Here is a 27,687-nt window from a genome sequence, read left to right as displayed (position 1 = left end):
ATCATTTCGAGCATCTCGAACATCCACCTTCGAATCACGGGTTCAACGCACGAGACTTCTGCAAAGAACCGCCTCCGGCAACGCCGCGAATAACTCTGCCAGCCGCCCCGACGCAACACACCTTGTCCACGATTGTTTATTTGCACAGGTCTTTACGTTCGAGTAACTTTTTTAATTCGCGAGGTCTCTGCGGACGATTTGATTCGATTTTAATTTAAGCGAATTGAATTTTAATAAAAACCACACAGTCGAACGGAATTTTCATTATAAATTAATCTGATTGAGTTTTAATACAAATTGATTTTACTGAGTTTGAATAAAAATTAATCTAATCGAATTTGAATACAAATTAATTGAATTGAATTTGAATACAAATTATTTGAATTGAATTTGAATAAAAATTAATTGAACTGAATTTGAATAAAAATTATTTGAACTGAATTTGAATAAAAATTATTTGAATTGAATTTGAATAAAAATTAATTGAATTGAATTTGAATAAAAATTAATTAAATCGAATTTAAATAAAAATTAATTTAATTGAATACGAATAAAAATTGATCGAATTGACTTTGAATAAAAAATGAATATAGACGAATTTTAATTTAAACGAATATAATCGAATTCTAACCAGTTCACAGAATTTAATGCTGATTCGAATAGAAATGTTGACACAAAGAAGCAAATGTTTGTGTGAAAATACATTGGTAAAATCGTGATAACAATGTTGCAGAAAAATGGATACATCATGACATAAAGTAGTGTCATATGAAGCCACGTTTTCCTCGAAATCGAACACGAGAATTTATCGGGCACGCGTGCTTCTGAATTCGTCTGACTAATGCGTCTGACCATGACTAGCTGTTTCTACTTGCTGCAGCGTTGCCGCCGCAGGACAATTTTTCATCGGTTTAACCATTCACTGTGGTATTAATATTTCCACGCGATTTTCGGTGAAAGAATAACATAGCTTTTCCACCTAGAAATTATATTAAATAAAGAAATGAAAAGAAAATCATTCATTCGAATATCTTGATATATTTTAGCTGAAAATCATTGAGTCGAATATTTTGAAATATTTCAGTTGAAAATCATTGATTCGAATATTTTGAAATATTTCAGCTGATAATTACTGATTCGAATATTTTGAAATATTTCAGCTGATAATTACTGATTCGAATATTTTGAAATATTTCAGCTGATAATTATTGATTCGAACATTTTGAAATATTTTAGCTAATAATTATTGATTCGAATATTTTGAAATATTTCAGCTGATAATCACTGATTCGAATATTTGGAAATATTTCAGCTGAAAATCACCGACTCGAATATTTGGAAATATTTCAGCTGAAAATCACCGACTCGAATATTTGGAAATATTTCAGCTGAAAATCACTGACTCGAATATTTTGAAATATTCCACCTGAAAATCACTGAATCGAATATTTTGAAATATTTCAACTGTAAATCACTGCTTCGAATATTTTAGAATATTTCGGCTGAAAATCACTGATTCGAATACTTTGAAATATCTTTTTGCACAATTTGCACTGTCCTTCATTTTCTATTTAATTTTGCAAAATCGTTTCTCCATTGTTATTATTCGAACTAGCATAATTTCGCGCAAGATTATTAAAAGTGCGGGAAGGAAAAATCGTAAAAACGACGAAATCGATACTTTAGAAGCTATTTGACGGTGAGAACAACGCGGATGGGCGGGATTAAACGGCGCTTATTAAACAGCATTGTTATTAAATCTAACCCAAGGACCAGCCTTGTTGCTCGCGGAATAAACGCCGATGTGTGGCGTGCACAATAAACTGATCGATTTTAACCGACAGAAATTTGCACGTGCATGTTCGCCAACAATATGGCGCAGCAAGGAAATGAAACCGTGATTCAAAGGCTCCGTTAAATAATATTCCAAATATTAATTACTTTCGATTCGAACTTTATCATTAGCTTCAATCGAAATGTGCTGATTAATTAGGATGCTTGGTTTCCGGAAGAAGGCACGCAAAAATAGTCCAAATTATTGCATGGAATTGTTATTTTTAGACTGTTCATCTCTACACGAACTAAGTAATCGTTAACAGTCGGATGCAAAATATCTTTCAGATTGAAATAGTTGTTCGTTTAATATATTTATACAGATTATTTATGCAACTTTGTTACGTTGTCTTAAAGATTCATACTGAATTTACAATGTGTATAAATGTAACGAAGAAATTGTCTTTCCTATAAAGCATTCATTTCGGATTAAAACAGCTGTCCGACTAAAAAATGTGTACAAATTATTTATGCAACTTTGTTGGGCTGTACAATAAATCTGTATTTCATTTTAATCTTCATAAATGTAAAATCGTGTCCAAAAACCTTGTCTGCAGCGGAAAGCATTTTTATCAAATCAAGACAGCTGTCCGACCAAAAAATGTATACAAATGTATTATTATAAATCTGTATTTCATTTTAATCTGCATAAATGTAAAATCGTGACCAAAATACATTAATTTCAGATTGAAGTAGCTGAGTTAAAAAATGTATTAAATTTATTTATGCAACTTTATCAGTCTGTCTTAAAAAAGTATACTTAATCTAAATTTGCATAATTGTAAAATCACGACTAAAAAGCTTGTCTGTACCAAAATACATTAATCTCAGATCGAAGTAGTCGTCTAAAAAATTTACAAAAACTGTTTATGCAACTTTGTCAGACTGTCTTATAAATCTCTACTTCGCGTGAATCAGCACAAGTGATCATCCAAAGAATTTACATGTTAATTAATTAATTAACGCCGAGCAACACAGAGACAAGCGAACACGACGAAATCATCGGGAACACTTGCGCGTGAGCACAGCTCGCCGATTACCTTGTGCACAACTGACAGAGGCCGGAGGACTGATTAACGAGGAACATGGGCCAGCCATAAGCAGCGAGGGCGAAGTGCATGTAGTGAATGGCGGACTGGAAGTGTCCCAGATCACCGTCCTCGGTCAAGGACAAGAATTTGGTGCGCGGCGTGACCGGCACGCCGGACAGAAACTCGTACGTGTCGTTCTTCCGTTGCTTCACGATCAGCTCGCGTTCGATCTTCTGGAACTTCCTGAGTAACACGAGCCCGGCGACGACGTCCGACGGCACCACGTCCAGGTCGCGGAAGAAATCGCTGAGCAGCCTCGCGATGTCCGCGAACGAGTTCTGCGAACAGGGAACAACGGTTTCGTAGCGTCTCCATCGGGCGCGAAAATGTGAACGCCGAAATGTGCCGGCGTATACTCACCCGACTTCTGTCGGAATTGCCCATGCAGCAGAACAACACTCTGCATCTGTTGTCCCAGCTGTCCTGGTACGCTCTTATCACCTTCCTGCAACGTGATTTTTGAATAATTATACAGAGTAGTCGAGAAGTGGTGTCTCAGAGTGGGTAGAGAAATTCCCGAGGTGATTCGAAGCAACTTTTTCCTTTGCGAAATTTTTCTCCGACGCTTCGTTCACGAGTTATCGGCGAAAAACGTGGTCCAATTAGAGAGAGCGCACGACTGACGCCCCGCCCCGCGGCCAGTGGCGCGCCGCGCCTGCTATCGCGCGGGAACTAGCCACTGGCCGCGGGGTGGGGCGTCAGCTCTCTAATTGGACCACGTTTTTCGCCGATAACTCGTGAACGAAGCGTCGGAGAAAAATTTCGCTGAGGAAAAAGTTGCTTCGAATCACCTCGAGGATCTTTTCGTCCCGTTAGTAACAATGCATACGAAATTGGTCAGAAAAATTGATCGATCATAGATTTAACGCAGACCTACTATTATTATTACTATTTTTAAACAACAGATTTTTTAAACAACTGTGGATTTTTATGCGTTTATAGAACAACTTTTGTGTTGTCATAACGGAGAGTCTTTTAGACAGTTATCTTCTAATTTCGATTTTGTTTTCCAATTCGGTACGTCGCTGAACGAAATCGAGAAATTTTCAGGAACGAAGTTCGAAGAGTTCAGTTTAATTGGAAGACGCCAACAGATGATAATGAAAATGGACAGGGAATTCAGCGAGGTATTCTGCAATCATTCGTTACTGTCGCATTCTACGACCGCGGTATTGATATCGATTGCATCGTCTACCCGCAGATATTCTATTTGCCGGAGGCACGCGGACGAGAAATTTAATCAGAATCGCGATTTCGGTGGCCGCAGATAATTTCTCGCGGACAATATGCTGTAGATTTACTGCGCGGAGCTAAATACGACTTCTTGACAATATTCGCCTGTAAATAGAATTTCGGCGAAGCTCCACGAAAATTTCATTAGCCATGCATTTGTAATAAAAATTATAACACGCAACCCGAAATAGTAAAAACGGTAGAAGGAATAATTAGAATTATTAAACATATACAGAGTAGGCTAAAAGTCACAAAGGGGTTGAAATATTTAGTAACTTCTTTAAATATCGATAATTATTTTTATTATATAATTAATAACTTCTTTTAATTACAAAATAACATAATTTTGAAATTAAGAAATAAAAAAGAATATTTAATAACTTTCTAATTGAAATTTGTTTTTATTACATATTATATTATATATTTTTATTTATTATTATATATTTATTATACATATTTATTTATTTATTATTATTTATATTATTGTATAATTATTATACATTATTTTGTTATTTATTTTATTAATTTTATTAAATATGACAAGCTTATATATTGCGACTTTCAACCCATCCTGCACATTGTTATCTATTTCTTTAAATTAACGAGGACAATGTTTATTTTGCCTAAAAGTTCGCGGTCCGGAAAACAAATTCAATTGCTGGATGGCAAAATTCCCAAATTGTTGTAACAATGAAATTGTTCGAGTCCTGATGGAACAGTCATGCAATGGTGGTTTCGCGGAGAGCGAAAGTGGAAGTGGAAGTGGACGGCAATAAGTCAGACACAGCTCGAGCATAAGTGGAATATCTCCGGTTACCTTTGCCGCCAGTTTCTCTTTCTGCTGCCGCTCCGATTGTAATGCAATTTGGCGCATCTTGATTCGGCCTCCCTCATGCTGCGCTGATACTTCTTCATTTTCACCCACGATCTACCCGCGGCGTCGTACGTGCACCATACGGTCACCATCACGAACGCCAGCACGCACCAATTCGATACCACTAAACCTGTTGTGCGTAAAGTTTATTCCGGATTTCAAATCTTTTGGATTTCAGAGCCGCGATTCTTTGCGTTAATTTTTAGTCTGTTCAGACAGTTTTGTGACGATCTAAGTTTTTTGCTGAAGGATCTTATTCTTCGATTTTCATGATATTCGAGTATGTTGTGCAGATTGACAATCTATACAACTTTTTCCTTTGTGAAAAATTTCTATGTGCTACAGTTATCGAGATATTCGCAGGAAACTGTGGACCTAGCCATGACCTAACCAAGACCTAACCTATAATTGAAATGTGTACAAGGTATTTTAGAAATTATTCTAAAGTAATATTTTGCGAACGTTGTCAACAGAGATTGTTGAGAGGCTTTGTGAACGAAATCTAGCAATATTTTATCACAAAGTACAAGTACTAAAGTACAAATATTTTATCACAAAAATTGAAGCAAAGAAGTACATGTATTTTATCACAAAAGTCAAGTACGAAAGTACACATATTCTATCACAAAAATTGAAATGGAAGAATAGATATATTTTATCACAAAGATCAAGTACGAAAGTACACATATTTTATCACAAAAATTGAAATAGAAAAGTGCATATATTTTATCACGAAGTTAAAGTACAAAACTACGAACATTTTATCGCAAAGTTCAAGTACAAAACTACGAACATTTTATCACAAAAATTGAAGCAGAGAAGTACATGAATTTTATCACAAAGTTCAAGTACAAAAGTACATACATTTCGTCACAAAAATTCAACTAGAAAAGATCAAATATTTTATCACAAAGTTCTAGCACAAAACTACGAACATTTTATCACAAAAATTGAAATAGAAATGTACATATATCTTATCACAAAATTCAAGTATAAAACTACGAATAATTTTATCACAAAAATTGAAATGGAAAAGTACATATATTTTCAATTAATTTCAACAAAATCTATCTACGTTTGGTTCGCAGCAATATTTTAATTAAAATCTGAATTAAATTCGCGAAATTCATAATTGAAAACAGTATTACAGTGACCTAAAGTGCATTTGAATTTCTCAGAAATGTAATGATCGACTAAACGGAAATTCCATTGCACATCCGAGTACGCCAGGACCGATATTAAGAAAGTACGATTTGCAAGTGCAATTAGGTAGAGCGTGGGAAGTTTCACTGTGCATAAATTCGAGTCGTAAAGAATTCCTGTCCCGCGAGAATCGCTTCCGTTTAATGCCAAGCGAGAGGAAAAACGCCGGTTGAACGGGTTTCGAGTGCTCACGAAAAGTTTCACTTACCTAACATTACTTCTCTGACTTGGTCGACCGGACAGGTCTGGTAGTAGTGTGTTAACCACGTCACACCTGCGCACAGCCATCCCGTCTCCACCAGCAACAGAACTGAAATAAAGTTTCACGGAAATCGTACAGACCGAAATGTGCGCAATTTCAAGTTTCAAGACAATTCTGCATACGGGGTGACCCTTGAATTCGTGTCAACTACTTGTCAGAACAACTAACGACTTTTTAAAGCCAGAATTTCATTCATAATCGAAAAAGCGAAATTGTTTGCTTTACAAGATTTAGAACATATTTTATTAAATTTATCGGTGGAAATGATTGAGTCGTTCACAATTTTACGGACACCCTGTACGTAATGCTTATCGATACACAAAAATTACAAGTTTGTCGCTTTTATGTAACTTTGGAATTATGACATTTGTTACTCCGATATTTACTTATACATCCAAAAACCATAGTGTTGGTTGGACAAAATTTGGAATAAATTTTTGATTAATTTTTCTGTGGTGGAATTGAGCGGTGCATAATTTTAGAAACACCCTGTACATAATGTTTATCGAGTATCCATATGCAAAAGTTTCGAGTTGAACACTTAAGCTCTGTTCTAAACTACACTTAGCCTGTAACTCATTGCATGGTAAAAGTTTATGGGAAGCTTTCGTTAATGCTTCTTCGCAGTTTGGTTTTATAACGCAGACATTGCACCGTGGACGGAAGTTTACCGAGGTTGTTCACGATTTCCAAAACTTCTGCTGGAGGAAATCGATTGCTTCGTTGGATCTACTTTTCATAGAACAATTTAGAAGATGCAGAAGAACGTGTCATTCGATTATTAAATTCAAGTACAGAAGAGGATACCTGTCTAACACTTAACCAAGACCGAACTTATAATTAACCATGAAATAACACACAAAATTGTGCGAAAGAACCACGACTCACGAAGTTCTTGCACAGAAGTACATTCATTTTATCATAAAGTTCTACAGTACAAAAGCACAAATAAATTACCAGGAAGTTCAAGTACAAAAGTGCGTCTATTTGATCACAAAGTTCAAGTACAAAAGTAGAACTACTTGATCACAAAGTTCAAGTACAGAAATGCAATGATTTGATCACAAAGTTCAAGTACAAAAGTAGAACTAGTTGATCACAAAGTGAAATGCAATGATTTGATCACAAAGTTCAAGTACAAAAGTACAACTACTTTGTCACAAAGTTCAAGTACAAAAGTACAACTATTTTGTCACAAAGTTCAAATACAAAAGTACAATTACGTTATCATAAAGTTCAAGTATAAAAGTACACCGATTTGATCGCAAAGTTCAAGTAGAAAACTACACCTATTTTGTTATAAAGTTCAAATAGAGAAGTGCAATTATTTGATCACAACAATCAAGTACAAAAGTAAACTATTTGATCACAAAGTTCAAGTACGCAATCACAAATAATTTACCACAAAGTTCAAGCACGAAAGTACATCTTACGATCACAAAGTTCAAGTACAAAAGTAGAACTAGTTGTTCGCAATATCCAAGTGCAAAAGTAGAAGTATTTGATCACAAAATTCATGTACAAAATCACAAATAATTTACCACAAAGTTCAAGTACAAAAGTACATCTCTTTGATCGTAAAGTCCAACTGCAAAAACACCCATTTTATCACAAATTTCAGGTGTAAAGAATCGCGTGGATCATCTGCAGCCACATTCCCGACTACTCGAAACAAATCAACACGCTCCAAAGGATCATTGTCCCGGAGTCTCTGTTCTTTAAAATGGTCCGAGTCACGGAAACGCGACTCGAACGTTTGATAAACCCTCCGCTCGGCTTCCTAAATTTATACCGCGGAGGAGCAGAACGCGGGTGAAAACAGTCGGCTTCGATTCGCCTTTGGTAAAAGGAAATAAATACGAATCGAAGTGGCTGGCTGCGAGTATATCGGCAGGCTCAACAGTTCTCGTACGTTTTTCGTGGTACTCGAGCGCGTTGAACCAATACACCGACGAATGCGGGGAAAAAAGAAATCGTCGAAAGAGACTCGCATGTCTTCGTGCGAACGGATAAACATTATTACTTCTCCGACCTGCCATCATAGAAGCAGCGAGAAAGGAGAGCTTGCCAAGAATAGATTTGCCCGAGCCGAATTGAAATCACTCCAAGCCGCTTCCTTTTTGCCGTCGCGGGAATAGACCGATTCAATTTGAAGATCCTGCAGCACAGCCGGATAAAGCGAAGTTCGCGCGTTAATAACGCTTTCGGGAGAATGTCTATCGACTGGACGGCGAGAGTAAAACGTTTAGGTCTCTGTTGGGTTAGGCTAAGTGCTTCTATTTGGTCACAAAAATGATGTACTAAAGTACAACTATTTGATCACAAAGTTCAAGTACTAAAGTAGAAATATTTGATCACAAAGTTCAATTATAAATGTAGAAATATTTGATCACAAATTTCAAGTACTAAAGTAGAAATATCTGATCACAAAGTTTAATTACAAAAGTACGATTATTTGATCACAAAATTTAAGTACAATAGTAGAATTACTTGATCACAAAGTGCAAGTACAAAAGCAGAACTATGTGATCACAAAGTTCAAGTACAAAAGTGCAATTATTTGATCACTAAGTACAAGTACAAAAGTACAACTATTTGATCACAAAGTTCAATTACAAGAGTGCACCTATTTGATCACATAGTTTGATTACAAAAGTAGAAATATTTGATCATAATGTTCAAGTACCAAAGTAGGAATATTCGATCACAAAGTTTAATTACGAAAGTACAACTATTTGATCACGAAGTTCAAGTACAAAAGTATAACTACTTGATCATAAAATACAAATACAAAAGTTTAACTATGTGATCATAAAGTTAAAGTACAAAAGTACAACCATTCGATCACAAAGTTGAAGTACAAAAATGGAACTATCTGATCACATAGTTCAAGTAGTAAAGTAGAAATATTTGATCACAATGTTCAATTATAAAAGTAGAAATATTTTATCACAAATTTCAAGTACTAAAGTAGAAATATTCGATCACAAAGTTTAATTACGGAAGTACAACTATTTGATCACAAAGTTCAAGTACCAAAGTAGGAATATTCGATCACAAAGTTTAATTACGGAAGTACAACTATTTGATCACAAAGTTCAAGTACAAAAGTACAACCATTCGATCACAAAGTTCAAGTACAAAAATGGAACTATCTGATCACATAGTTCAAGTACTAAAGCACAGATAATTTAGCCCCATTGATGTACAAAATTACACCGATTCGATCACAAAGTTCAAGGAAAGTAAAGTTACGTCAGCTTAAGTCCTGGTTTTGCCTAGGATTGTCCTGAATATCTCGAAAGCTGCCCGAGCGCAAGAGACTGGATAAACATTTAGGTCAAACGGTGTCGCGGAACTGGCAACCGGACATTTTTTGTCACGGTTGGCTGGTATTTGTTGGTCGAAAGAAAAACACGTCGACGTAAATGCCGCGCCGTCTCGCCGGACAACGATTCAACATATTGACAGTGCTTTCTTCGTCCGCGTAGCCGTTGATAGTTTCGTCACAAAGCGGTGACACGCTTGGGGGCTGCTTTTGATGTTGTCTGAGTCGCGGGAAATAGGTTTGACCTAATTACCCGCGTATGTATCAACGCGTCCACGGAACACGAAATAATCATTCCGCCACTCTAGTCTTGTCGATAGCACTCGGGCCAAAAGGCCGCAGAACTTGGAAACCTTCGCTAAGGTCACTTTTCGATCCCATTATCGTTTCTGAGTACTGAGCAATTTTTCGCTCGATTTCTCGATCTACAGATCCTAAGCTATTACTCCAATGATATCGGCGTCCTTTCAGCAGGCTTCCTTGGGTTCATCAAAGTGTTCCAGCTCCTCGAGTCGTGGTCTTTAGGTTCAGAGGGACTCGGCTTTGCTGTCATCGTGCGAGCATCCTCTAATTTGAATCCCTGGCTCCGACAGCCGAGTGTTCCTCAACTTGGCTCCTTGGGTTAACGGAGTGTCCTCTAACTGCAACCACTGCATATGAGAGTTCTTTAGCCCGAATCCTTTAAGCGTGGCTTCCAATTTGAATCTTTCCACCGGTGCGATCCTCAACCAGGATCCTTGGCTTTAAGAACTGGCTGTCCTACAATTTGACTGTTTCTTAACTTAGATCCTCGTATAATCTTCTAGTCTCCGAATACGGCTGTTTATTAACTCACCTCGATGCCAAGGACTCCTCCAATTTTCATCTCTAAATCCAGGTGTACAGAAATTCAAATCCTCGCAGCAATCCTCTCCGAATCCGGCCGCTTCTCAACTCGGATCCTTCAGTTTTAGGACAACTGATCTCCTCTATTTGATCTCTGAAATCCAACCGTCAATAAATTTAGCTCCACGTAATCTTCCAGGTTCCCGAATCCGTCTATTCCCCGTCATAGATGCTTCAATCCGGTAACCGGTGTCTCTAGATGTCTCTAGATGTCCTGATTCGAGACACCTCCACCGCAAGTCGCTGTCGCGGAATCCGCTCGATACGTCCCGGAATTTTATTTCGCCGGCGACGTCGAACCGTTCGTCCACGTCCCGCACGTTCCCATTCGAACGGCGTCTCATAGTCGGCGCCTGTCGAAATCAGACGAGCCGGGTCGAACAAAGGACCGAGCTGTACCAGCCGGTACGCCGGTGGCCCGGCACTCCGCACGCATCCAACCAATCAGCTGTACGTGATCGGAATTACCGTCGAATTTTTCGCCGGCCCGCAACACAATTCTCCGACCGGGGCGGAACAGCGGGGCCCGCCGTTGGATCCACTCCAAAACCGTTAATACGCCGCGATGTATGTGTCTTCCGATGGAACAGACGGTCGGAAGCCGTTTCTTGAATGACACGACGGTACACGATACGCTGGCATATTGCGAGCACTATAATATCCACGACATCGTAAAACGGGAACGCTTTATCCGCGGATAACGAAGCGGCCTGACACCAGCCATTGTCTTTTCTCGCTGGACCAGTCGCATTGATCTTTGCGCGGCTTGCATTATGGACGGCTTTGCTGTGAAATTTAACTAAATCTTTTAGTCGAATCGCGCCGGACGACGTTTTAAGGTTAAACTTTTCTTTGGGGGTTTCTATTTCTTTGACTTTTCAAGGTACGTTTTGATGGATTTTGGCGAGAAATGTACAAAAATCGAAGCCCCGAATCCAGGAATTTATTTGTTAAAAAGTTATGCGCGTTCGAAGTTATGTCAAGGCTAAACTTTCCCTTGGGGGTTTCTATATTTTTGACTTTGCAGCGCATGTTCCGGTGGATTTTGTTGAGGAATGTCCAAAAATCGAAATCCCGAATCTAGGAATTCATTTGTGAAAAAGTGATGCGCGTCCAAAGTTAAGGTTTTAACAACGATTTTGCGCCGCTAGATGGCAGCACTAGTGCTAGTACGTGACAATAGTTATCTTAATTCTAAACAATTACTAAGTAAAAATTCTGATTCTAAAATACATAATAAACTAAAATCTTAATTCTATAAAATAATTAGCAAATTAAAATTCTGGTTTTAAAATAATTAATAAATTAAGATTCTGATTCTAAGAAAATTAATAAATTAAAATTCCAATTCTAAAATGATTAATAACTTAAAATTCTAATTCCAAAATAATTACCAAATTAAAATTCTAATTCTGAAAAAATTAATAAATTGAAATACTAATTCTGAAATAATTAATAACTTAAAATTCTCTAATTTCAAATTTTATTTTTAATAAATTAGAATTCTAATTCTAAAATAATTTTAAATTAAGATTTCCAATTCCAAAGTAATTAAAACTGAAATTCTGGATCGATTTAGTTTATGAACATGACTTTGTAACAAATGAATTCAGAGCTTATTTTAATTACGTTCCTAGAGATTCAGGATAAAAATGGACAATTTCTGAAGAACAACTGTAATCAACAACTGTAAAAACGAGTTTCTGGCTCTCGCCAACAGAATCGAGTCTCGCGGAATTGTTTTCCCGCAGCAGCGGGCACGACGAGCACGTAAAGGAGCCGCGCGTAACAAAAGAACCCCGGGATTGCAGTAACTCGCGTCTCAGTATCACGAAAGTTCGAGAACCCCTAAATCTCCGGAAGGAAGCCGCCCCGAACTACTTTCGCCTATTAAGATCGTCCCCGGGACGTCTGCGCGGTCCAACGGCCGCCGAGTTCCCGGCCGCGGGGGTCCCGTGCAAATTGTGCGGATCGTCGACGGAGATAAAAAACATCGAGAATTCACTGTCGAACGTTGGATCGGAGAAGTCTCCTCCCGGGAATCGTGTTTCCCGCGCATGAAAAATTCAAGCTCCCCGCGGGACTGATCGAACCCTTCAACTTAAAAGCCGGAGCCGGACGATTCGAACCCGCGAGCTTAAAGCTAACTCCGAACGTCGCGTAGAAATGCCCGCCGGGACTTCTTCGTAACTGCGAAGATCTAATCGCGTGGACGTTCGCTCCGCGCTGAGCCGCATTTTTCTGCAGGTGTTTCTCGAGTTCGACGGGAACAGTCCAAATTGCAGAACTTCCCGCCGGATCGAGATGGAGCGATGGAATTTTCTTCGAATTCAAGCTGAAACGTCGCCGGACCGAGGAAAAATATGACGGTGAATCGGCGAATCGAACGCGACCTTGGAAAATTCATCGAAGATCGCGTTAGAGACACGCAGAGTCGGGTTTGGAAGTCTCGAGAGAGGTGGACGACTTTCGTAATTTTTTTCAAGCTTAAGACACGTCGGTCTGTCTGTACCAATATTTTTCAACGATATCGCGAAGCTTCAGCTTCGATTTAAAAAATAGTTCATCCGTTTATGTTAATTCTGTCGGAAGTTATGGATTATTAACAATTTGCTGTGACGTCACAGTTTATCCTAGTTTATTACATGATTAGGTGAACTAAACGTTCGGATAATAGAACATGTACGTTTTTAAGGCGAATTTTGATCGAACCGTTCAATTATGGAACGCGTTTGGACATAATTGGACCTTTCTAGGACGTGTTCGAACATGTGTGAAAGTGTTTGGAAGCATTTGGAAATGTTTGTAAATGTATGGAATTGTTTGGTTGAGATTGGACGTGTTTGACAGTGTTTGGTCATGATTGGACATATTTGAAAGTGTTTGGTCGTGATTTCGGATGACTTTGAACTCGTTTGGACGAGTTTGGACATGTTTGGAACAGTTCGACTGTAATTGGACATGTTTGAATGTGTTTGATCGCGACTAAATATGACCGGGACCCTTCAAATGACGCGATTGCAAGTGTTTGGACGCGATTATACGTCTTTGGACGTGTTCGAACATGTTTGGAACGGTTAGACTGTAATTGGCATATTTGAAAGTGTTTGGTCATGATTGAATATGACCAGGAGCCTTCAGACGACGTTGAACGACGTAATTGGACGTGTTTGGACACGATTACACGCGTTCACGCGTATTCGAACATGTTTGAACATGTTTGGTCGCAATTGGACATGTTTGAAAGAGTTTGGCCGCGATTGAACATGGCTGAGAGTCTTCAGACGATGTCAGACGACGTGATTGGACGTGTTTGGACACGATTACCTACGTTTGGATCTGTTCGAACATGTTTGATCGTAATTGGACATGTTTGGATCGAGCCACCGCCTCGAATTTTCCGACCAAATCCATCCACCACCGTTCGTCGATGGTCGTCGAAATTGCTGAAATATCGTGCATCGAACGGCCTCGCCGAGACGGCCATGAATGGAGCTCATTAGCGGAACGGACAATTAACGAGTGTCTCGGAGCGGTAACCGAACGCCGCGCCGACGGGAGGAGAAATGGAACGGCGAGACTTCCTATTTCTTAATGGCCGGGAGGACAGGGAATTTCACGCCCGTCTTCTCGCCGAGAAAGGGAAAGAGCCGGGAGCCGAAGACGTTCAGCCGGCAGTCGGACGGGCACGGTGAATTAAAACTGCAGATCAATCTTTCTCTCCATCGTTGCGGTAACGGGCGACCAGGAGAATCTTTTTCCGGAAAATAGGAGCTGGCGACGCTGTTCTTCGAACCGATCCCGCGTGAATGTTAATCGCAGGTTTCCCGTCGCCCTTAAATCGTAAAAACGGAAAGCTATCGCCGACGCTGCCGCGGCTCGGCTAACGTGGCGCTGGAGGCGCTCGTTGCGTCCCCGGTTTATTTAACGGCCGAGCTTATTCAGCACCGAGTCACTCCGCGCTCGTTAACATAATAATTAATTATTTAAGATGTGATCGGTTATTTGAGTTGAAATGTCGGAAGTGAATTTATTTCTTGATTAGGTGCACCTTTACGCCGATTGAAAACGTTGCGACAGAAGAGAATCAGCTGCGTCAAGCAACGCTGCAATGCGATCGAGTACAACGCCAAGATGGCCGCCCTTGCGTGCTGCCATCTAGTGGCTGCGCCGCTAGGTCCCATAGCTCTGCGCACGAGCCAATATGGCGGCACTCTTGGCTGACCGGATCGCTTGAACTGACTCAGTCGTGCACACGTATAGCTTCTGAACCAATAGCCTCCAAACTTTAACACTCGGATCTCTGGCATCTTCTCGTCAAAATTCACGGTATCATACGAAAAAAAAGTAGAAAATTTCTGGTACAAAGTTTCTCCGAACGCTATTATCCCATTAACTGCCAAATTATTTTTGCTCTGAATTTTTGACGGGAAAAGTTACGTGTATGTACAAAAAGTTATGCAATATAATTATATTAAAATCATGTTTTGTTGTCGAAATATTTAGCATGATCGATAGATTCTAGCAGGCTGCGAAAAAAGAAAGAATTTATTTTTATTGTATGAAAAACAAGAGACTGAGTAAGTAACGCATGGTTACTATAACCTTTAAATTACATATTTATATCTAATATAAAAACCAAGCCGAAAACATCATGCTTCAAATATGATAATTTTGTTGCATTCAACGTCTGCTATAAACAATATTTTTTAATATTGTTAATATTATCTCGCGCCAAGTGGTGTACGTGAAATTCCAAAATCCCCAAATGGGGATCGTAGCAGTTAACGGAAGTAAAACGTGGAAAGGAAAGCGAATCTAGGAGCAAAAGTATCACGTGATCAAGCGTACCACGGCAAAGAAACAATGAAATTGCTAAACGTGAAATCGCGTGAAATCGGAACGATCGCAGAAACGAAAGGTTCAGCGGTCGGCATCTGTGCGGGCAGATGCGTGTAATCTGTGTTTACAGGGCCTACAAAATACCCCCAGCGTTTCATTCCCATTGTTTCAGCCGCCGGCAGGTGTCATTTGCACAGACGCCGGGAAGGCTTTTATCACGGCGAATCGCTCTATTCTGGTCAGCAAGCTTCGATCCGCGGCTCCGCGAATTTCAGACAGTTTCTATGCCGAATTATTCCGAGTAAAATTCAACAATGCTTCCTCGCAATCGATTTACGCATTGTTCGACGCGTTCCCCCCTCCCCAACCTCCCCGCCGCGACCAAGGCCTCCGATATCTTTCACGATCCAAGATTGCCATTGTATCGGAACGATTTGGACGTCTTTAATCAGCCGAGACTAATTCAGGAGAGGCTTAACGAGACTTATTGGTCGGATTGGGACGCGCAGCCAAATGTTCAGCATCGGATTTGTTGCGCAATCTAGTCGCCGCCGGGCCAAAATTAATTTCTATGACCCGTCGACCATAATCGTCGCAACAGTTATAGTTGGACTGCGGGGTCTACGCGTTTTATTTATTTATTTATTAGCCGGAACTGTTAAGATTTATATGGCATTTTCGTGGACTGTTCTGAAATGGTTGGAGAAAAATGAGGGAAAGCACGAAGACGGTCTAATAATAGCGTAAAAATCGCGAAGAGTAATATAGAATTAGTAGATTAACATTGAAAAGAAATGGAATATACTGTTAGGTCACTAGATTGAGCAATTTTTCGTTCTGCATTTGTGTTCCAACCGAAACTGATAAAATTTTATTACATTTCCATAGATTTTAGTTATAAAATTGCTAAACTTTTCTTTGACGGTTCACATTTTTTTGACTTTCCAGCATACGTTCCGATGGATCTTGTCGAGGAAAGACCAAAAATCGAAGTCCCGAATCTAGGAATTCATTCGTTAAAAAGTTATGTCAAGGTTATTGACGCGTACTCGGTCCACGGACGTGGTATAACGAGCGGCGCCGTCAGATGGCGGCACGCGTTACGTGGAACCACCAGATGTCAAGGTGAATTCAGGACTAATTTTAATTACATTCCTAGATTTTTGGACTTTTCTCGACAAAATCCATTTGAGTATACACTGAAAAGTCAAGAAAATAGAAACCCCTAAGAAAAAGTTTAGCCTTGACGTAACTTTGGTCGCGCATAACTTTTTAACAAATAAATTCCTAGATTCGGGGTTTCGTTTTTTGGACTTGTCTCGACAAAATCCATTGGAACGCGCATTGAAAAGTCAAAAAAATAGGAACCCCCAAGGAAAAGTTTAGCCTTTTGTTCTGCATTTATGGACTTATATCGATAAAATTTCATTATATCTCTACAGATTTTAAATAAAATTACCAAACAATTCCTTTCACAATAATCATTTCCATCGTACCCTAGCTAGAAACTGTAATTAGTGAACCATCAATCTACAAACTCACGAATTAACCTTCCCCATCGCGTTAACTCCTTTTAAGGTTACGCCGAAAACCTAAAATCACGAAAACATAATTATTCGAAATTATTGCACGATCCGCGAAATAAAAATTCTGCGATTGTGCTGAAAACTGTAATCGTTTTCAACTGAAATTAGTGAACGAATCAACCGAATGGTGCTCGAAACCATAATCGGATTCGCCGCGATAAATATTTCCGACATGGTACTCCTTGGGAAACACCGCGCCCGAAAATTTCACCCTCGCGAGCACGCCCGGTTTATTATCGGCCGAGGACTTACTACTAAAGGACCAGACCTTATTAATATTCCCCCCCGTTGTCGACCAGGGGAAGATTGCAAGGGTCGACGGGAAAAGAAGTGGCCTCCCGTCGCCGTCGACGAAGCGCCGCGCTAACGAACCCCGCGCCGCGCCCCAACGAATCAGTTTTGATTCCCCAGGCATGATTATTGACGGTCTAGAAAGAATCTCTGATGGCCGCCGTAATCTCTGATTAGCCACGCAATCGCCGGGCCGAGCCGCATAATGAAATTCATTAGAGGACGCCGCCGCGATCACAGGAGCCGCGAAAACCTTGCGCAGTTGGATGAAAACTCGGGTGTAATCTTTGTCCCGCCCTTCGGGACAAAACCTTGACCCTTGACCATCTGCTGAATTCTTCGATTTTTGTACAGGCGCAACCCAAAATTCGCCAGTTTTTAATTTCGATTTACTGGATGATGGAATTTTTAACAGGATTTTGTAATTCTAACTTAGTCAGGGTGTCTCAAAATTATAGCACATGCGGAAAATGAGAGATTCCTGAGGTCATTTGAAATAACTTTTTCCTTTACAAAAATTTTCTCCGAGGCACCGTTAACGTGTTATTAACGAAAAACGCGGACCAATTGGAGAGCGAGTGCGACCGGCGCTCCGCCCTTATGGCCAATGGCACGTCGCGCTGACCGCCTGACGCGGCGGCGGTGATCGCGCGGGCGGGGCGTCAGCCGTACGCGGCCTCTCATTGGTCCACTATTTTTCGTCGATAACTCGTGAACAAAGCCTCGTGGAACATTTTCGTTAAGGAAAAAGTTACTTCAAATGACCTCAGGAATCGCGCAAAAGACGCTACAGTCAAGTGCAAAAGGTTAAGCATACTGTTCGCTTATTTTTGACCCAGGAATGCCGTTGGGTGGAGAAGTAGATTCCGAGAATTAGATTATTTCCTAAATAAAATTAGATCACAGTGCAATTATGCGTACCCATGCTTTCGCACTGCTCTTGGCAACAAGAAGCCAACTTCGCGAAAATAGGCGAAACACCGTACGTTTGTTGTTCTAATCCTAGTGGAATTTGCGGCGGATGATCCGGCGAGGTTTGCCGGCCAAATCTCGTAAATCCCGCGCATTTATTTTGCAATAGTTGCCCCGAAGAATTCTCGTTGGCCGGATGTTTCGGGCGGACGGATTTTATTGACTGGGATCGAATGTATCTTGTATGGACCGACGTTTGTAGCTGTAAACCACTGTTGACGGCCGCGAGAGTTCCGAAGTCGCTTGGCGGAATTGGTAGGAACCGAAGTTATGCTTGTTGAGTCAACAAACTTTGCTCGGCCGCGAACGGCCAACTAAGTGACCGAATGGCTGTTTCTAAAAATATTAGCCTCGGATCAACGGGAGATTGGTCACGCGACACCGTTTTACTGGGAATCGGCACGCGGTTTTCAAAACTTTTCGACGGTTAATGATCGTTCAAGGTTGCCCCGACCTATTCTGCAACTCTGCCGCGAGATGCCTGCGTGTCCGTCAGCAATTATCGCATTTCACGTGTACATACGTTCAACGCTAAATCATAGTTATTATCTACCAATATCGACCCTTTCAATTCTTCGATACACGCTCATATATTCCCGTTAGCCTGGATTAGGTTATGTCAAGGTTATTACTTCTGGATTACACTATGATTATAGGTTAAGTCTAAGTTACTTCTGGTTTACACTATAATTATAGATTAAGTCAGGTTTATATATGCCTAGCTTACAGTATAATTATAGTTTAAGTCTGAATTCAATTTACATTAAATTATAATTATAGATTAAGTTTAAGTTACTTCTGCCACATACTATAATTATAGGTTAACTCTGGGTGATATCTAGATTAAATTATAATTATAGTTTTAGTCTAAGTTACTTCTGGTTTACACTAGAATTATAGATTAAGTCAGGGTTATATATATATATACGCCTGGCTTACAGTATAATTATAGTTGAAGTCTGAATTCAATTTATATTAAATTATAATTATAGATTAAGTTTGAGTTACTTCTGTCACACACTATAATTATAGGTTACGTCTGGGTTACTTCTGAATTACACTGTAATTATAGGTTAAGTCTTAGTCTGGTTTACACTATAATTATAAGTCTGAGTTCCATCTAGATTAGATTATAATTATAGGTTAAGTCTGAATTACTTCTGGCTCGCACTATAATTATTGTTTAAGTCTAGGTTATAATTATAAGGAAAATCTGTGTTACATCTGGAAGAAATTATAATTAAATGTTAAGTCTGAGTTTAGTTTGGCTTACGCTATAATTATAGATTAAGTCTGGATTACGTCTAGCTTACACTATGGTTATAGTTTAAGTCTGAGTTCAGTCTACATTAGATTATAATTATAGGTTAAGTCTGAGATTCACCTAGATCATCTTCATCAGATCAGAGTTACCTCTGATTTACACTATAATTATAGATCAAATCTGAGAGAGTTGAGTCTGAGTTACGCGATGATTACAGATTAAGTCTGGGATACATCTAGATCAGAATATAATTATAGATTAAGTCTGAGTTAGGTCTGGATTAAGCTATGATTATAATTTAAGTCTGTGTTCCGCCTAGATTAAACTATAATTGTAGATTAAATCTGAATTACTTCTTGATTAAGTTATAAATAAAGTTTAAGTCTGTGTCGTGTCTCGACCAACAGAAGGAAACATTTCTTAGAAAAAGAAACAAAAAGATAAAAATATAAAGAAAAATGATCAGGTAAAAAAAAAAATTTATCGTTTCCACGATAGTTTAGTCACCGCGTTACAAAAGCAGCAGTGATATCGTTTGGTGAATCATTGAGCAAATAATTATATAAACAGGAAATTGGGTGCTTGAGGTTACGCGGGCAGCATAGGCGAGAAACGGGGGCGTATATTTCCTACGGTCGCCGGATCGATCAGATTTTTATCAGTCTCCCCTATAGACAGAAAATCGAGCGTCGTCAATCTCGGAACCTTTGCCCGTCCTTTGCCCGGTTATCCGATATATTTATGATATCGAAAACCGGAGGGCGAGCCGGTACAAAAAGGGAAGTTGGCGTTGAAAGTAGGTGTCGTGAGCCGTTGCAGTCCCGGGGGTGTTCGTTACTTAACCTGCCACGGTGAGAACACGGTATTGCACATTATCGCGGTCCGGTTCGATGAGAATCTCGTTGCACAATCGGCTCAATGGAAAATTCGAAGCCGTCTTCGAACGCTCCAATTAAATACCTTAATGTTTCATTGATTTATTGCATTGATTTATTATCATTAGGTAGAAGATTTTGTTGGACACTTGGGCAAATGAAAAATAAAAATAAATCGAATATATAAATCTTAAAATAAATATATAATATAGTTTGACATATAAAAAAATACATATGCAAGTAATATGAAAAAAGTTGTAATATGAAAATAAATAGGGAAATAATTTTAATATGAAGATAAATATAGAATTAATTTTAATATGAAAATAAATATGGAAATTATTTTAATGTGAAAATAAATATAGAAATTATTTTAATATGAAAATAAATATATAAATGATTTTAATATGAAGATAAATATATAAATAATTTTAATATAAAAATAAATATATAAATAATTTTAATATAAAAATTAATATAGAAATGTTTTTAATAGAAAAATAAACTCTCACGATGTCGGAAAATATTTAATTAAAACAATGCATATTGGGGATACGATCTGGAGTAAAAAGTCAGCGTTGCACTTGTCACTGTAGCCGTCTGTTTTACTTTGATCCGAAATTCTTTTAAAACCTGGTATCTTTGTACATCCGGCAAACACGCGTATCAAGCGCCTGTGCCAGACACAATGACGCCGCCTCGACTCTCGCCTACACACAATTAATATTTTCCTGGAACACAAGCTTTGGAATTCCGTACGAAAAGGTTCATTCTGTCGCGCGATTTAACGAATGGATTAAGCGACGCGCGCGCGAACTCCGCACAGTTTCGCACGTTTTAGAGGCGAAAGAAACAACGTTCACTCCCATTTTTCTTTCTCTCTATTACACGACGATGACACAACAGCTCCGCGTTTCCTTTGAATTAAAACGTCCTAGACACGCGCGCACAGTAGGACAAGCGAAAGTCGCACTTTTTCTTTTCAATCAGCGTGACCAGTTTATTCTTTTGTCCAAGATTACACACTTTCCGAAGATTACAGTTTTTTTTATAGATTACGCTATTTTCAAAGATCCTTCGAAGAGTTTACCCTATTTTTCCAAGAAATAACAAAAATATTTTTTACTATTTTTTCTGCGTTTTTGAGTTGGAATTAGTCTTTTAGGTTATGTCTGAGTTGGATCTAGGTTATTAACCTATTATTTTTCCTTCATATTATGAGTCATGTGTCCAAGGAACAACGAAAATATTTTTTACGATTTTCGTTGCGTTTTTAAGTTGGAATTAGTTTTTTAGGTTATGTCTGAGTTGTGTCTAGGTTAGTTCTGTGACAATGTTATAATTTTCCGGAACAGTTTTTATAATATCTCCAGCGTCGAAGTATAGTTCAGGTCTCGATTAGGGCTCAGTCAATTTTATAACTATTCAGAGCAGTTGCCTAATGACCTTGGATATTAATTTGTAAATATCATCTGCAATAATGCAAAATGATGTAATATTGACCATAAATTCTTGGAACTCCTTTACAACATTGTATTCGACCCATTCATTTTTGTCGTAAATGCAAAAAAATACGTCATCTATTTATAACTGATTATAAAAAGCCATTGCACCAAAATGGAACTGAAGAAAAAACGAAATGTTTGAATTTTGACGCTTACAGTTTTCAACGAACACTCTTCGATAATTAAAAAATCTGTACAGGGTGCCCCATTATTACTTTTATTTTATTTTATTCGACTGTGAAGTGTTTCACTTTGATCTCTCTTGTACAAATGTCGCAAAACAATAGCTACTTTTTTAAATATACATGGTGTCCCAAAATCATGGTACTTCCGGGAAGTAATGGATTCCTGAGGTCATTCGAAGTAATTTTTTCCTTAGCGAAAATGCAATCCGCGGCTTCGTTTACGAGTTATTAACGAAAAACACGGACTAATGAGAGGCGAGCGCGCTTAGCGCTAGGTGGCCGGGCCAACGAGCGGAACTGGGCTTCGCGCGCTGATTGGCTCGGCCGCCTCGCGCCGGTCGAGCTCTCGCCTCATTGGTCAGCGTTTTTCGTCAATAACTCGTGAACGACACTTCGGAGAACATTTTCGTAAAGGAAAAAGTTACTTGTAATAACCTCAGGAATCGCCCCCTTAGGGCGTTGCCATAATTCCGGGACATGTATTTGTATCTATTGTGACGAAACGGAGAACTTACAAAGTCGTACGTAGAGAACGTATTGCATCGGTGCCCTCGCCGCAGTGTCCAGTATGCTGCCCCTGGTGGACAGGAAGCAAATGGAGAATTCGACCAGCATGGAGACGCCGAGGATCCCCAGGTAGCCAACGACGTACTCCCAGAGAAGAAGTATGCACGTGACGCTGCGATCCCACGTGAGGACGCCCAGCAGAACGCCCAGCACTACCGCCCTGTAACAAAACGTCAGACAACGGCGTCAGAAAAAAAGGAATGAAATCAGAGTTCGGCTCGAACCGGCGTTCCCGTAAAGATATCACGCCTGTCGAATCAGTCATCGAACCATGAACGGAATACGTTGTCGAGCAACTAGAAAGAGGGTGAGCGACAGAGGAGAGAAAGAGAGAGAGAGAGAGAGAAAGAGAGAGAGAAGGAGAGAGATCTCTCTCCTCTAATTACTTTCGTTCCCATGGCATAACGCGAAGCCCAATCCTTCTCATCCAGCCACCTCTATCCTTTCTGTTTTCGAATAATTAAACGCCGGTGTAGTCCCGCGACTCAGCGTTTAATTAGCCGCACCGCCGAAATTACACAATTGGACCGCGGTCCGTATTTGTTCGGTTATTGTTTCCCGCCGGATTTACCCGTCAATTTGACGAGTCTCGGATTTCCATCGTGCGCTAAACGTCGCGTTGGTCTTTCGTGGTTTTTTAAACCGGTCGGATCGTGAATTTAAACCACCGCGTCTGTCTACAGGGTGCCCCAAAATGATGGTACTTTCGGGAACTAAGGGATTCCTTAGGTCATTTGAAGTAACTTTTTCCTTAGCGAAAATGCAATCCGCCGCTTCGTTGACGAGTTATTAACGAAAAATGCGGACCAATCGGAGAGCGAGTGCGGCCGGCGCTTCGGCCTCGCGGCCAATACCGCGTCGCGACAGCGGTGGTCGTGAGGCGGGGCATCAGCCGTACACGGCCTCTCATTGGCCCACTGTTTTTCGTCGATAACTCGTGAACAAAGCTTCGTAGAACATTTTCGCTAAGGGAAAAGTTGCTTCAAATGACCTCAGGAATCCCTCATTTTCCGGAAATATCATAATTTTTATGTGGAGCTAGCATTTCTTAGGAATGAGAAATAGAATTCATTTAGATTTTGTAAAGTTTCAATTATAAAACTTGCTCGATCATAGCCCGCGAAGAAGTCTCGAAATTTCGTGGTATTGTGAAATTAAAATTCAATCATTTAGACCCACGATAGCGTTACTGTTGATTCGTGTAATTTTTTGTCTTTAGGAATTTTTGATAATTTTCGTTTACGTCGTACAAATCATGATCTATGTTTGCCAACTTCAATGTTAAATATTTCTACGGCGAATTCGGAAAATACCGTCGACCTCCTCGAATCTGTGTTTATGTACAACAGGTGTCCCAGAATTTCGGTTACATTATGGGGAAAATCACGCGTTTCGTGTATTCTATGTTATAACGTCTTCCGATAATGCTCGCGTCGCTCGGTGTCTTCGCCGCGGCTTAGCAAAGCTTCTCAAAATCGATTGCACACAGAGTGCTCTGCTTAACTCGTGACCTACAATGCCGCTTTCCTTTATGGAAAATTGTCGACGGTGTCGAGCGTCTGAAACGAGTTTCCCTCAAACAGATTTTAAACGGATAAGACTCCGTGAAGGAACGTCTTGCTTATTGCTCGATTTAAGGTTATGTAAGTGCACCTTAATATCGCGAGGAATCCTTTGGAAGATCTATGGTCCGATCTAGGGTCAAATCCGGTGAGATTTACTTCAAAAATCCTATTTTTACGTCATCGTGGTATCTGTAATTCGTAACAGGCCCATCGCCAAGCTTTCGAAGCGTGACGTCACAAGATGGCTGCCCACCGACGAATTCCCTTAATACGACGAGATTTAGCGTTCGCACAGCGAAACTGGGAAAATACCGTCCTAGCCAGGACATGAACAGAGCCGATGGTATGTATTTTTGGTGGATTAGTTGCTCGCTTAATTTGTAAAACGTCGTATTCCCAACGTCAACTCGAACTTCCAACAGTTCCCGCTACTGGCGCTAGTGTTCTGTTACAAACAGCGACCCCGCGCGGTCGTTGCTGAGAAAACACGGCCGGTAATGCAGATCAATAATGAAACCTGTGCATCATTTACAGACTGCGGAGCTTTGTGAAAAATATAAATTGTGTAAGTTAATTGCGAGAATTATAAGTTGGTTGAAAATGATAATAATAAAATATATAATAATAATGAAATATATAATAATAATAAAATATATAATAATAAAATAAAATAAAATTCGTCTAATGTCTTTATAATTTTGTGTACGATTCATAGATTTTTGTCAGAAATGCATGAAATCCGCAGTCTAATCATTTATAATGGACTGCAATGTAATTTTTCGAAAATATATGGAACTTTGACTTACATAATTCGACCGTTGAGAAAAGATACATTGTGCCAAAAAGTATTAAAATTCTTGATAAGAATCGATGAAATACCAGAAAACTAAGCCAACTATCCGAAGTTCGAATACAGACCTATTGAATGGTCGACACTGACGGATAGGACGCCATAACCGATTCGGGAGACTAACGGTCGCCGAGTTATGCTTTCCATCCGCTTTTAGCGGCCCCAATAAAGCCGAAGTTCGCCGGCAGGTATGCGCATAAATTATAGGAGAAATTCTATCCGCGTCGGTCGACGCTATAAAGATCGCATACATCGAGCAGTGTAAGTCTATCCAACGGTCTTTGAGGTTTGAAACGCTCCGGAGAGGAGCACGTGACACGGCCACCGCTGGGCCCTTTTCACTCATATCCACCGTGCCGTATTTCACCGTCGCGTTCAGCCGTTATATTTATGGCCCACTTGCTCGAATGATGTTGCCATCTTCAGACACATCGTTCGGAAAATTCACGGTGCTCCGTGTAATCGGAATTATCGTTCGCCGGCACGTACGAAAACGCTGATCAATCGCGTTAACAGCTCGAAAGAAAAATATTCGAATCGAACGAATTGATCGATAGCTGATGCGATTTCGAGCAACTTTCTCCTTAGCGAAAATTCTCTACGAGCTTCCGTTAACGAGTTATCGACGGAGAACCACGGGCCAATCGAAGCGGCCGGGCGTGACAGCGAGCGTGACGCGGCATTGGCCGCGCCGAAACTCGTCGGCCGTGCTCGCGTTCCGATTGGTCAACGTTTTTCCTCGATAGCTCGTTAACGAAGCCGCGGAGAACATTTTCGCAAAGGAAAAAGTTGCTCCGAATCGCCTCGTTTCGTTCGATTCGAACATTTTTGGGAGCGCCCTCGTGATCCGCAGGGTTAATCAGCGACGTGTTAACACGCCGTTCGAGGAAGTTACAAGAAAGCAACAGCATTGGCTTTAAGGAGTTTCCGTATCACTCGTTGGAGCTAGATGATTTTATATTTAATCAATCGTAACGCTTGAGGAATATACGTTTTTTTTTAAATAAAAATTCCTGCAATTCATCATGCGGAAAAAAGAACAGCAATGCAGAAATTTTAACGAGAGCCGGAATTGTTAACAATAAACGAATTTATAAATCAGGTGCGATGGAGTCGAAAGAGAGTATCTCGCTTTGCGAGTGTCTCGTCAATTTGCAGCCGCGTCGTTTAACGATTACGCATTTGTGTTCGAACGTACTCCGACGGAAATGTAGTTCATCGAATTAAAATTGCTTGGTAACGACTGACGCAATTAAACTGACCGTGAAATATCGCACGCGCGCGGCCGCTGCCTCGGAAATTAGAAGAATTCTCTTTAATTTAATTGGAACTTGAATTTCGTTGGATAATTAGACTACAACGCTATGAAATATTTGCTGGATCGTGGTCCCGCAGGATCTCACGCAGTCCGGCAATAAAGCGACCGGGATTAAAAGGAGAAGAGCGCTGCGGCACACGCTCCTAATTTACGCCCTTTCAGACAGCCCTCCGGGGAACGAATTCATCGCGTATGGTATTTCCATAAATTTGCAAAACCTATTAAAAATTCTTTTAGCCTGGGTTATCTTAGCTCGAACAAAATTACTATTCCCTGCGTCCTCTAAACTTCGCTCTAATCATAAAACGTAAATTAACCGTTAATTTCTCGTACGACGTTTTTTTTGTACAGAAACGAACATCGACGCGTGGGGAACTGTAATTTAACCTTCTTTACCCTTCGGTCGACGATAAATTTTATCCGCCTGTCGCGAACAGTTAAGCTCGTATCGTTTGCTTTCAGCACTGTCGAAAGGTATCGCCCGAATGTAAATGTGATTTATGCGACCGTTAAAGCGCAGTAAACATTTTCATTCGAATGAATTATTCGACTGCGAACCTCTGTGCAAACTGACGAACGATCGTTTCTGTTTAAATGCATGCAAAAATTTTGGAAAAAAGATGCGACACACTTCGTATCTTTGGTCTCGTTTAAGGACATTTTTTCAGATTTTTTCGCCGCAAGCAGCGATCGCAAGAAATGGAAAACCACGAAAAACGGCGAAAAATTGCAGATATCTCGAAAACGAAGAAAGATACGTTTTTCATATTAATTCTCCGATAGAGTACTGGCGCAAGCAGTGTCGTTAATTTTTCTCAGATTTTTCGTACGGCTGCGCCAATGCGAAAAAAAATCAAAACCGAATTCGGTCGTCGTTGTCGCCGTTGGAAGGAAACTTAGGCCTGTTGGCCTTACTGCGAGTGATGCATGAAATAATTTAGAACGTCGATGGACCACACGACGAAATGCCAATTGTTCGGTTTTATTTCGAACGAGACGAGCGGCCGGTCGAGGATACTCCAATAAATATTCCCGCGAGAGCACCGCGACCGTCGAGTGCCGTTAGCGTTGCATTGCGGACTGTAGACAGATGGGGATGACTTATTAACGATGCACAATCAATGGTCGCCACATGGAGATCGCCGAGTGCGGGGTGCG

General features: G+C 40.0%; 1 protein-coding gene across 9 annotated transcripts in view; it reads right to left on the bottom strand.

The window, feature by feature from the left end:
• inaE (inactivation no afterpotential E) overlaps positions 1-27,687 on the bottom strand; it is a 146,322-nt gene that overhangs the window by 31,474 nt on the left and 87,161 nt on the right. For all 9 annotated transcript variants that reach the window (XM_033479631.2, XM_076526322.1, XM_076526329.1 and 6 more), the window contains 5 exons: positions 22,745-22,956; positions 6,443-6,544; positions 4,975-5,161; positions 3,285-3,369; positions 2,874-3,202 (listed from right to left, as the gene is read on the bottom strand). In XM_033479631.2, the coding sequence (XP_033335522.2) occupies positions 2,874-3,202; positions 3,285-3,369; positions 4,975-5,161; positions 6,443-6,544; positions 22,745-22,956 (915 nt within the window). The remainder of the gene's footprint in view (positions 1-2,873; positions 3,203-3,284; positions 3,370-4,974; positions 5,162-6,442; positions 6,545-22,744; positions 22,957-27,687) is intronic.

This window comes from Megalopta genalis, chromosome 14 (assembly GCF_051020955.1).
Source record: "Megalopta genalis isolate 19385.01 chromosome 14, iyMegGena1_principal, whole genome shotgun sequence".
Classification (NCBI taxonomy): domain Eukaryota; kingdom Metazoa; phylum Arthropoda; class Insecta; order Hymenoptera; family Halictidae; genus Megalopta; species Megalopta genalis.
Note: the sequence above shows the minus strand (reverse complement) of the source record. Positions and strands in the feature narration are given on the sequence as shown.